The sequence below is a fragment of the Pelophylax lessonae genome, assembly GCF_965119305.1.
Source record: "Pelophylax lessonae genome assembly, chromosome: 3".
NCBI lineage: Eukaryota > Metazoa > Chordata > Amphibia > Anura > Ranidae > Pelophylax > Pelophylax lessonae.
The window spans coordinates 197,732,015-197,745,411 of record NC_138770.1 but is presented as its reverse complement, the minus strand read 5'-3'; the positions used below and the strand labels follow the sequence as shown (position 1 = coordinate 197,745,411).

Here is a 13,397-nt window from a genome sequence, read left to right as displayed (position 1 = left end):
AAGCTGTACTTTACATTGTACCAAAGTGTAATTTCTTCAGTGTTGTCACATGAAAAGATATAACAAAATACTTACAAAAATGTGAGGGGTGTACTCACTTTTGTGAGATACTGTATACATATATATATATATATATATATATATATATATATATATATATATATAGCCAAATCATTACAAATGACACTGAAATCTTATAAATTGTGTATTATGTATTTTTTTGTATTAGAGAGCTTTAATCCATTGCCCTATTTTTGTCGAGAGGGCTAAATCCTATATAGACACATGAGCCAGAATTGAATGTACATATCCAGTTTATTGGACTCGGTTGCAGATCACGAGCAGGAACAGGATTACTGGGAAACATTTCCATGCTGCCAGTTGGAAGACTGCGTATCAAAGTCTTTCCTTGTTGCAGTTTCATTTTACAAAGTGTGTGCTGTTCTTGGTATTAGCTCGACAAATTACACATAAAACTGGGCAAATATAGCTGCTCTGACACATTTCACAGCTCTCTGTGTGCTGTATTCTTGCTCCAGAAATAATCTGCAGCTCTGATTAGTAATACCGGCACAGAAATCTCACCCAGGGGCAGGGTCGGCCACCTTTAGGACAGTCAAAATGTTTAAAAGCATAGTTCACCTTTACCAAAAAACTGCCTATGCAGGTAAGGGGTGCCTGTAGATAAAAACAATCTGTGCAAATGTGACTCAATTTGTATAATGCCCTTGCTATAAATGTAGGTCATTTATGTACCCTTCGAAGCCTAACTGAAAAACTCCCAGAGATTGCATCACCCTGTCCTGCTTTGTCACTAGGACGTTGTTCACCCCCACTATCACAGGAACTTTCTCTGATTCATACCCCCTTGTACTCTCTTTGTCTCCCTTGGTGCAGAGCTTTGAGCTCAGAGTTTGAGAGCTCACTCCTGTGAAGGAGTAACAGCTTGGAATCTCTTACCAATAAGGCAGGATAGGATGATGCGATCTCTAGGATTTTTTTTTATAGTCAGGCTTCATGAAGTATGTAAATGGCCTACCATCTATAACAGTGGTTCTCAACTCCGGTCCTCGGGACCCACCAACAGGCCAGGTTTGCAAGATAACTAAATTACATCACAGGTGATCTAATTTGCTGCTCACTGATTGCAGTATTCTAGTCTGCATCCCCCAAGGTAATACTTAAAATCTGGCCTGTTAGTGGGTCCCGAGGACCGGAATTGAGAACCACTGATCTATAACAAGGGCATTTTTCCATGTTGGTCAAAGCTGCACAATTTGTTTTTATATATAGACACCTCTTACATGCATAGACAGTTTTTTCATAGCTCCGAACTGTCCTGTCCCTGATTTCAAGAGACTGTTCCTGATTTGGAACAATGTCCCTCTGTTCCTCTTTCTTCCTTATTTGTTCCTCATTTTGGTGTAGCACTGCCCCTGTAGGACCTGCTATAATATGACTTCTCGGGCCTCCTCTGATTACCAGCACACTGTCACTTGGGGTACAGTTCACACATCCCTCCTTACTCCCGATGGCTCGTCACACAATAAACAATCCAGGGGTATTGGTTTTTAGCATTTATTTTGGAACTTAGATGGGAGAAGGGAATAGTGGGATACTCAAACTGTAACTATTCACAATGGATAAGGACAACTCTCACTTTGCCTCACCAGGTTGCTTGTGAAAGCAACTGCACTGCGTAATCTATACTGCCACATGCATGGAAAGGGTTAAGTCTCCTTGAACTTTTTTCTCTAGCAATAGAGTTAATGAACCTACATTATCTTCGGGATACTCTCTAGCATCCTTTATACTGACCCCCCGTCCACTGACTCTTCTAGCTGCAGGGGTGGCCCCCCTTGGGTCAGGCCCATTGACACAGATCTGTACTCAATGTACTGCAGAATCAGATCCTTCAGTGTCTCCCCTTTCGGTCAGCTTCCCTAGACCTCTGGGTTCAGCTCCTCACTGGCACTCTCTAGGCCCTTAGGCCAACTACCTGAGGCCTCATGACCCCTCTACAGAGGAGGAGGCAGCCGCCCCCTCCCTCCGGGACTCCGTTATCTAGCCGAAAGACACCGAGCACATGTGCTCCTGGCTTTTATACAGTATCCCAACATGCACTGAGGCACTTTCCTCTGCCAAATCACCAGGGCTGTATCAAACACCTGTGTACTCATTTGTCAGGTTTCCTCCCACTGTCCAAAATGCCTTTCTATTGGACCAGTGTGAAACACTCTGCAGACAGAACGAGTTGCACCTGAGCACAATGAGCGACCTCACTAACAGATCCTGCTATCTGGAAAGCAGAGAACAATATAGATTTACCTGCAGCTCTTCTGGTAAGCAGACAGGACCCAAAACTATACTTTCTCTGTAGCACCCACCTAGGAGGGTGCTACATCGGTATGATCTATATAGTTGTAAAGAAAATGCACTATCTATCAAAAAGTGTTTCCCAGTGCTAAACCTTTCATACAATTTCTGAATTGTTGCATCTGTAAATTTCAAAAGCCATTATACAGGGATAGTAATGGAAAAAAAAGTCTCCATTCAGGGGGTGACGCAGGGGGTGTGTCTTATCCCTGCATACTTTTGCTAATAGGCGTCCCTCATTCCCATCTCAAAAAGTTAGGAGGTATGGTGAACCAACCCTTTAACCTTCAGCGTGCACAGCAAATGTGTAAATAAGGGCATGTATAAAAAATATTTAATCATATTATTAAAAGGGTTATATACTACTAAAAATGTTTCAGGCTTGAGTGCGATCTATGGTGTTTACCATATTATAGATTATAGATTGAGGCTTCTGTATATACTGTATACTGTTTTTAGTGTAAAAAATAATCTAAGACTTGTATTACTATTTAAAGGATAATTCAACAAGGACCAGTTTACTGTTTAATGGAAATGATGCCCCAAACGGCAACCTATGTTGTCCACAAATCAATGATTACATAAAGGTTCTTCTTAAATGAATCTGTTCTAAAAATTCCAGATGACCTTCTCAGCATAGAAATCTAAGCAGATAGTAAATAGCTTATGTCCTGCATTTACAGTACAAAGTCAGTTCTACGTTTAATCATAGGTCGTTCTAATCTGAATGGATCATAGTTAACCACTGGATGGCAGCCTATAGTGCTGGTAGGTTTTTAATGAAAAAATGATTACACGCACCATACATAGCTGTGTATACATTAGATCTGAGGACAACAACCTTTTCCACATCAAGTGCCATTTTTACAAGCACTAGACAACCGGTATGCCAGTGAACAATAGTGCACCATACTCATATAGTGTGCTTTCAATTTTGCATTTTGCACTCATAATTGCACTGATAATAGTTATTGTTTTTGCATTATTGCATTAGTTATTGTATTAAGTAGTGCACCCACTAAATGTGTATATATAGACCTCAGATCGGCCCCATTGCCTGCACCTTCGCATCTCAGATCTCCCCAGTTCTTGCAACTTTGCATTTCAGATCAGCCCCAGTTCATGCACTTTTAGGCCTGGTTCACATATGTGCGAATTGGATGCGGCTTTCCCTACATCCAATTTGCATGACATGTTAGTGTGACCAGCTCACAATAGAGCTGGTTCACACAGGTGCGGGGCGTCCGCGGTCACCATTCCAAAAGGGTTCTGTGTGTCTCTGGGTCCAGTTCAGGTGCGAATTCAGGCAAAAATTTGGATCTAAATCGCAAATGAACCAGTGAAGAGGGACACACTGGACCACATGCTGGGAACTGCAGCCACACATATGTAACCCAGGCTTACACCTCAGATCAACCTGATTCCTGCACCTTCGCACCTCAGAACAGTCAAAATCCTGCATCATCACACCTCAGATCAACCCACTTCCTTCATACCTCAGATCAGCAGGGGAGGACTGGGAAGAGGGGTAGGGTGGCAATTGCCCCCCAGGCCGCTCTGATGCCAGGTAAAAGGCTGCACCCAGGGCTGGATTAATGTTGAGGCCAGAGACTGTATAAAGCTGCTGGTCGCCGCTATACAATGTTATATTTGCAGAGCTGCAGCGGAGCGGTATGAGTGTGCACTGAGTATGCTCCTGCACCCGGCCAGCACAATACTACCACAGTCACCTCCCTGTCAGGCAGAGTGATCCTTGCCAGACAGGAGCTTCCTAGGCCCAAACTGGTGTAATGTCATGTATTTTTGTTAAACCTCCTTTGTTGCTATTAAGTTAAATTATGTTACCACATTGTATAATGTTTGTCTTGCTTCATAACATCAATATCCGTTATAAAACCAGGTGGGCATGATGGTTCAATTGGCCACGTGACTGGACTTGCCCCCCAGGCCTAAGTGTGCCAGCCCTCCCCTGCAGATCAGTGTGCCCCTTTGCAAACCTCTTCAACCAGTGTAGTACCTTGCACATTGGTTCCACACTACACTTTCTACTTTGCATCCCTAGAAGTGCTGGTGGATTTTGTGGCTTAGTGTAGTCCTAGTAGGAAGAGTTGATTGACAGGGCAGGGTATAGTGCCATGTTGGTAATCTTTAACCACTTGCCTACAGGGCACTTAACCCCTTCTCCTGCCCAGGCCAATTTTTAGCTTTCAGCCCTGTACCCAAAGGAAATTTTTATCTCTTTTTTCAAACAAACAGAGCTTTCTTTTGGTGGTATTTAATCACTACTGGGTTTTTATTTTTTGCTGAACAAACAAAAAATACTGACAATTTTGAAAAGAACAAAAAAACATTTTTGTAGTTTGTTTTAAAATTTTGCAAATTGGTAATTTTTCTCCTTCATTGATGTGTGCTGCATTGATGGGCACTGATAGGCTGCACTGGTGGGCACTGATAGGCAACACTGATGGGCACTGATAAGGTGGCACTAATAGGGAGGCACTGATAAGGCAGCACTGATAGGTGGCACTGATGGGTGGCACCGATGGGCACTGGTGGGTGGCACTGAAGGGCACTAGTAGGTGGCACTGAAGTGCACTAATAGGCGGCGCTCATGGGCACTAATAGGTGGCACTGATGGGCACTGATAGATGGCACTGGTAGGTGACACTGGTGGGCACTGGTATATGGCACTAGTGGGCACTGGCACATGGCGCTGGTGGGCACTGGTAAGTGGCACTGGTGGGCACTGGTGGGTGACACTGGTGGGCACTTGTGGGCACTGATAGATGGCACTGGGGGCACAAATAATTCCTCTCCTCTTCAGGGCCGATGTCCCTCTGACAGCAGCCAATGATCGAGAAAAAAACAGCTGAGCGCCGGCTGCTGTTTACTTTACATGATCAGCTGTCATTGGCTGACAGCTGATCACGTGGTAAGGGGGCAGGATCGCTTACTCCGATCTGTGATCAGGCGAGTCTCATGGACTCTCTGATCTCAGAGCGAGCCGGTTCGCGCTCCGCTGGGAGCGTGCAGGCTGCTCGTTGCCGAGAGGACGTCAATGTACGCCCTCCTGGCAATTTAGGTCCATGCTGTAGCTGTCATTCGGCTATAGCGCGGGTGTCAACTAGTTAAAAAATTTACAGGCGGTGCATCCTGCTAGCTTTGCTGCAGGGAGATAAGCCTGGTACACTATACGTTTTCTTTTCCGTTCAAGCTGGTTGAACAGAAAAAAAACTGTCAGCTTCGGTCAGAGCTGCTGTACTAACTATGTGAAGTTGGTACAGCGACCTCCCCCGCTGAGCTGCTGTGTTCTGACAGGGGGACGGCACTGTTTTTCAACTTTTTTTTAAGTCAAGGCACGCTTTAGAATTGTGCACAATCTTGGGGCACACCAGTCTGAGGGCCCATTCTCAACAGGAGGTTCATCTGAATGCACGTACCTATTTATAATATAATTATTTCTTAAAATTGAATCACAACCAAAATGCATGGTACAGCGCTGCTATGCAAATTAGTGGGCATGAACGTAAACTAATTTAATAGATGGTAGTGCTATTAAGAATTAATGGCACCTGTGCACATCTGCAAAAGGCAGTGCATTTTGGTGCATTGCAACTTCTCCCCCCAAATCCAAGCTGCTAGCATAGTGGTCTCCAAACTGTGTCCCACAGTTTGCTTTCATCAGGCTCATGGGACACTTTCTCACCTATTGATATGAGGAATTATTCCTTCCACTGACACAGATGATGAGGCATCATTCCTCCCACTGATACCAACGATGGGGCACTATTCCTTCCACTGACACCAACAATGGGGTACTTTTTTTTCCAATGACATCAAACAATGGGGCACTATTCCTCCCACTGACACCAAAGATAGGGCACTATTCCTTTCACTAACCCCAAATATGGGGTAACATTCCTTCCACTATTACCAATGCTGGGGCAATATGCCTTCCACTAACCCCAACGGTGGGGTACTATTAGTTCCTCTATTGCTAATAATGGAGCTTTATGCCTTCCACTATTACCAATGATGGGACACCTCCTCCTCCTACTGCCCACAGGCAATATGTAATTTTTCTACCCCCACTGACCACCAAGCCTGAGGCATTGTTTACTGCCAATGACACTGAGGCATTTTCTACTCCCATGGCCACAGTCCAGCCCCCCCTAAAGACTAAAGGACAGTAAACTGGCCTGGCCCTTTGTTTAGAAAGTTTAGAGACCCCTGCATAAACAACCAACCCCCCCCCCCACGCAAATCCTCCCTCCTAGCACAAATTTCCCTCCCAGATCCCCCTCCTAACACACTAACCCACCTCTAGCTCCTCTCTCTCCTGTCTGTATTCAGGAAATAACACAAATATGAGCGGTACATGGTTTAATTACTGCACTCTCCCCCACAATTTTGTGCCAGGAATGGAGTAGTGTGTGGCAGGACGTGCAGTCAGGGGAGGCAGAGCCTCACTTGCCATTAACATAAAAAAAAAACAATCAAGCTTCGAGGGTTGTAGCTCAGCGACCTGGGGTCATAGAGACTCCAAATTTTGGGGGGTAGATACCTGAAGACCTATGGTTCCGGAGATATGGGGCTCCCTGCGCAGCCTGTCAGAATCTGTTTGCAGCAGACCGAGAGGATGAGCTCACAGTGCCTCTGATTTCTTGTCAGAGGCACTGAGTGCAATGGACAGCTTGGTTGGAGCCTTGGATCAATGGTAAAGCACCATTGGTCCAAGCTGTCCAATAAAAATGCTGCAGTGGAGGCTCTCCTCTCACTGCAGTGTCATAGAAGGGGGCATGTGTCTAAAAGACAAATGCTCCCTTCCAGCCCAGCCCTCTTAACTGCGAGGAAAAACATGGGTTTATGGGTATAAAGTTTACCCATAATTTCAAGTTTTTCTCACACAGTTAAGAGGGAGAATCTGCTGCTTCTGCGGAAAAGGTACTTTTCTAGTCAAGCAAAATAATATATTATTATGCTATATGCTATATGTTATAACATAATTTATTACTTCAGTAATTTGTCCATTAAGCCATCTGCTCGAGTACAGTTTTTTAAAATATAGTAAATTACCTTAAAAACAATATATAATAATTATTTGTATGTTACTTACTTATGGTAATTAACCACTTGCCACCCAGGTCAATTCTGACACTCCTTTCCTACATGAAAAAATCATCATTTTTTTGCTAGAAAATTACTCAGGACCTCCACATATTATATATATTTTTTTAGCAGACACCCTAGGGAATAAAATGGTGATCATTGCAACTTTTTATCTCACACGGTATTTGGGCAGCAATTTTTAAACGCATTTTTGAAAAACAAAAAACTGTTCATAAATCATGAATAAAGAATTAAAAAAAAACACTTAGGTTAGCCCAATTTTTTGTATAATGTGAAAGATGATGTTACGCTGAGTAAATAGATACCTAACATTGTCACGCTTTAAAATTGCGCACACTAGTGGAATGGCGCCAAACTTTAGTACTTAAAATCTCTATAGGCGACACTTTAAAGTATTTTACAAGTTACAGGTTTACAGAGGAGGCCTAGAGCTAGAATTATTGCCCTCGCTCTAATGTTCGCGGTGATACTGCACAGGTGTGGGTTGAACGCTGTTTACATATGCTAACACAACTACTTATGCTGGTAAATTAGTAAACTATGAGAACTAATGAAGGTGCTATATATAATCTATATAATCAGAGAATGGTTAAGGTTCTTTACTTTTATTATATAGATTATATATGGCACTTTCATTAGTTCTCACAATTTACTAATTTAACCAAAATAAGGACTTGTTTTAATAAAATCAGGACTGTTGATAGCTATATAGAGCACAGTATCATTTTTTATTTTTTATTTCTGCATTCTGTAACAGCCCTCTACTTGACCAGTGAAATCTCAGCATTTATAGGGCTGTTACAGAATGCAGAAATAAAAAATGCAAATCTTCTGTCCAATAGATTCCTTTCATCAGACGCCTATTTGTCGGGGGGAATCTGATTGACTGCCTGCGTCCTGAAGTGCAGGTTTTTAAGCGTAAGCCAATAGGCTGAAGATAAAGATGACATTTTTCATCTCACAGCACTCAGCTACACTGTGGGGGTTTATTCACTAAATGGTGATGTGGGGGTTTATGCACTAAATAATGTGGGGGTTGTATCTGGCTCTGATACTAGCCAGTGCCTCATCAGCCACTGACCTAACCACACATCCCAGGTCTGTGGAGGAGAATGGTGAGCGGTGATCAAACCCTGTACAGTCCAATCTGCTCTCTATTAACTCCTATATACAGACAGGAGGGAGAGTGCACAGCCTGCACCACCCTCCAGCTTTCTCCTCCTCTCTGGTGCTATCTGTACCCCTGACGGCAACCCAGAAAGCTGTACATCCGACATGTCCTCAGTTGGTAGGACACAGGCCCAGAAATCTGGGTTGCCAACAGGAGTACACATAGCAGCAAAGAGGAGGGGAGAGCTGGTAGGAGGTGCAGGATGTGCTCTCTCTATATAGAAGTTAACACAGAGTGTCCCAAATAGGACTGTACAGGGTTTGCCTACCACCTAACATTCTCCTCTATACACTACTCTGGAAATAGAAATTGTGGGGAGGGAGTGTATTAATACTTTCTAATGGCCAGAATAAATGAATAGTCTGGCCAATAGAATGCATTATTGCTGAACATGCATAAACGCACACAAATGCGCATAAAGGTGCATAAAAAAAGACAGCTTTTATCATGTTTTTCCAGCTGCTTTTCTGGTATGCGTCCTTTGGAGTACAGTGTGCATGAAGCCTTACTTAGTTATATTGGGCCAGGTTGAATCAGTGTAACTATATACATACCATATCTGGCCGATGTCCCTGGAAGCTGGAAATCATAGAAGTAGACACTGGAACTCTAATGATCTCCACTTGCTTTTGGGTCCCATGCTAAGTGGCTGCCCTGCTGCAATGTGAACACAATTGTGAATAGCCATTCAGAGAATGCTTTGGAAGGCCAGGGCTGTGACATCATGCTATGTTTTGCAAAGCATTCTCTGAAAAGCACCTGTGCTCTGCAACCAACCTCCTGAATGCATCAGGTTAGTCACTTAATGGAAGACCTTTAAAGCACGTGTAGATCAATGGAGCTGCGGTGTCTACAATACTTCACTAATTTCCAGCTTTCAGGGACAATGGCCAGGTATAGCATATCCATAGTTACATTGGTCCAAGCTAGACCAGTGTAACACTGCATAAAATATCCATATCTGGAATTCATCTTTTATATTACTAGTTAAAAAAAGGAGGACAAACTGATGCATGTATCAGGTGAAGTCACCTAGAGGTACCCTAATAGCTGTTGTCTGAGCTGCCTTAAAAGGAGAAATTCTCGTTATGATTGACACCTCTGATAGGTGATGCTGGCTCCACAAAGTTAGGAATTGAAGTAACAGCTTGGTTTTTACCAGAGCACCCTGAAAGCAGTGATGGGCCAGTGACCCTAGTGGCCTTTTGGCTATTTTTCAGCAAGATGACACCAGGCAGTGGCCCTTAGGATTGTCCAGACAAGGGGTTTCAGGAACAGGGTGGATACACTCATCCAACGCTCAAGGTAGGTGGCAGGCTAGACTATAGTCAGTGTCCTGGCAAAGATCCAGAATGGTGGGAGGCAATATTCGGTGTCCAGACAGCAGGCAAGTGAGTAGTTGGTGTTCAGGTGGAGCAGAGACGTAACTAGTACCTTCAGGGCCCCGGTACAAGAAACCACGAAGGCCCCCCGGACCCCTGGTGGTGGAATGCCAGGGCCCGGTTGCACTTCTGACCTTTGCGATCCTGGAAGTTCACCCACTGGTGTCAGTAGTTTTTATTTTTTGGTATTTTAATTGTATTATTTTTTATTATTTTATTTTATTTTTTTACAATGTCACTGACTATGACTCTGTCCATTCAGAAAAGGAGCTGATAAATTACATATTTACCAACCCCTTTCTGGTTCTCTATTGTGACACATCCCCTGCAGCAGCTGGCATGAGGGGGGGCACAGTGGGGGGCAGTACAGTAGCGGGGGGGTCCAGGGGAGCACACAAGGGCCCAGAGACAGCAGAACACAAGTTAACTGGATAGAAGGAGTGGCGGGGGCAGCATACAGAGGAACCAATCTCCTCCATTTTCCTCCTGCAGCTACAGGAGGAAAAAGGAGGACAGCGATTTCTCTACATGCTGCCCCCCCCCCCCCCCCGCCGCCCCTCCTATCCAGGTGTACAGGGGAGCCGCACAGGCCCCCTGGAGCATGGGGCCCGGTTGCAATTGCAACCCCTGTAGTTATGCCCCTGAGGCGGAGGATGAGGCAGGCAGCAGAATGTGGATATCTGAAACAAGCAGACTTGGCAATGAGGGGGGAGAAGGGTAGGAGACACGAGCAGAGTCTGGCAATCCAGATCAGAAACAAGCAAGGCAGAACATTAGTAATCTCACATACTAGGTAGCTGGTAGAGGACAAAGCACTGGACACCATAAAGGAAGAAGTTGAAATACCTTCCTTGGTCTGTATTTGGATATAAGCAGCTAACATATGATTTAACTAAATAGCAGCCTTTCAACAATTACATTTAAATTGTAGTTGCAGTTCTCCTTTTCGGGTTGTTAAATAAATAATATGTAGTAATAATAAGTAAAGTAAGTATGGTATGAAAGCACAAAGGAACAATCTGACATGTTCCTAGTGCTGACTGATGAGTTTTATTGGATGTGCTTGCCATGTTGAATTTAATGAAGATCTTTACAAATATTTAATAGATCAAGACAAGATTGCATTTAGCAAAGATTTATTTTTATACAGTCTGCCTTGTTTGCAATAACAACTTCATTAGACCAAAAATGTACTGCTTATAATAAATGTCTGCAGTTCCTTAAATAGAAGTAAAAAACTGGTATGAATACCAAAGTATACCAATGTTCATTTACAGTATGAAATATGAATAGAATTCATTCATCAATAACAAAGCAATCTTTGCAGCTTACATCACAGCACATTTTCAGTGATTTTAAATGATTGAAGAATATTTCATCATAGTTATAATATTTCTGACTTTTTCAAAGTCTTTGAACCGTGAAACTGTTATTATGAATATACTTTAACCACTTCTGGACCAGAAGTTTTTACCTCCCTAATGACCAGACCATTTTGTGCGATACGGCACGGCATTATTTTAACTGACACTTGCGCAGTCGTGTGACACTATACCCTAATAAAATTGATGTCCTTTTTTCCCACAAATAGAGCTTTCTTTTGGTGGAATTTGATCATCTCTGCAGTTTTTATTTTTTGCGCTATAAACAAAAAAAGAGTGACAATTCTGGAAAAAAAAAAAAAGTAATTTTTACTATCTGCTATAAAACACAGCCAATACAAAAAATTAAAAAAAATCAAATTTTTTCATCATTTTAGGCCAATATGTATTCTGCCACATATTTTTGGTAAAAAAAAATCCCAATAAGTGTATATTGATTGGTTTGCACAAAAGTTCTCACGTCTACAAACTAGGGGATAGATATATGCCATTTTTATTTATTTAGCTATTTTTTACTAGTAATGGCGGCGATCAGCGATTTTTAGCGGGACTGCGACACTGTGGCAGACAGATCGGACACCTAACTGACTCTTTTGGGGGGACCAGTGACATTATTACAGTAATCAGTGCTAAAAAATATGCACTTATACTGTACTAATGACACTGGCAGGGAAGAGGTTAACACCAGGGGCGATCAAAGGGTTAAGTGTGTCCCTAGGTGATGCTTTCTAACTGTGTGGGGGATGGGCTCACTGGATGAACACAGAGACCTGTGTTCCTAAATAGCTGGAACACAGGATTCCTGTGTTCATCTGTGTCAGAACGGCGGTCTGCCTTGTTTACATCGGCAGACCACTGTTCTGTCTCTATGGGGAGCGATCGCGGGTGGCCAGCGAACATTGCGTCTGCCGGACCCCCTGATTGGCTCCCCTTCTGGCACATTAGCCCTGTATTGTACATTTGGGAGGCTGGAGTGCAACCGGAGCTGATTGCAGCTTACAGAGGAGCAGTAGGGGACTGGTGGTAGTGCTGAAGAAAGAATAAGGTAAGTATTTTCTCCTTATTCCTCTGCCCTTAGAGTAAATAGGATTTTAACTCTTACAGTGCAGGGATCCCCACTGAAAGGGTGGATTTTTTAATGTACATGGAGTTGGACTTTAGATCAAGTAGATGAGAGCAGACACATGTGGCTCAATACTACTGGTGGGGGGGGGGGGATGGAAAATGTATACTTATAAAGCAATCCTTATGGGAAAAGAATTGTTCAATGGTGACCATCGTACATTTTAGGCAACATATATTATAAAATTTCCTAGTTCATATTGCATAATTTGCTTGTTCATATTCTTACATATTTTTTTTTCTTACTCTCAGTGTTGATAAAATGAGATGAAGTCAGGTCACAAGATTCTTGCACGTTGAGGTGCCGTGAAGATATGAGACGCTTTACCAGAGAAAAGGAAAGCAACATGGGAGTTGACACATGCACTTCACCACAAGTGTTTGGAATGAAACAGCAGACCATAGAGGAGAATGAGGCTGATGAAGATAGCATGGAAGAGTGTGGGCAGCCTCGATACATCCCTATCCGCAGACACTCTCGTTTTTACACCTCCATGAGAGCAAGAAAGTATCGGAAGGACAGACTGACTAGCAGGGAGGGGATGGAAGTACAGACACAGAGTCCTGGTGAGTAAACTCTTGAGCTATATTTGGGTGAAGGTATCATGCAATCCTCTTCCATTGGGTGTATAGGTCAGATCAGTAACTTTAGGAACCAAATGTTAGACTGGGAACCTAGAAAAGCTGTGCTCAGCAGGGGTTTTCTACATCAAAAATAAAATTAAAAATGAATTGTTCACCTATGCTCCTGACCTCTACCCTATCCCTAACGGGTATGATCCCAGCTCAACCTTACCCAACCTTACCATTACATAACCCTGAATAGCAAAGCCA

The 13,397-nt window shown here is 43.1% G+C and overlaps 1 protein-coding gene across 1 annotated transcript in view; it reads left to right on the top strand.

The window, feature by feature from the left end:
- The window catches only part of NGEF (neuronal guanine nucleotide exchange factor), a 268,456-nt gene that overhangs the window by 47,373 nt on the left and 207,686 nt on the right, over positions 1-13,397 (top strand). Inside the window, exon 2 of the mRNA XM_082251276.1 lies at positions 12,816-13,130. Within this exon, the coding sequence (XP_082107402.1) occupies positions 12,878-13,130 (253 nt within the window). The 5' untranslated portion in view covers positions 12,816-12,877. The remainder of the gene's footprint in view (positions 1-12,815; positions 13,131-13,397) is intronic.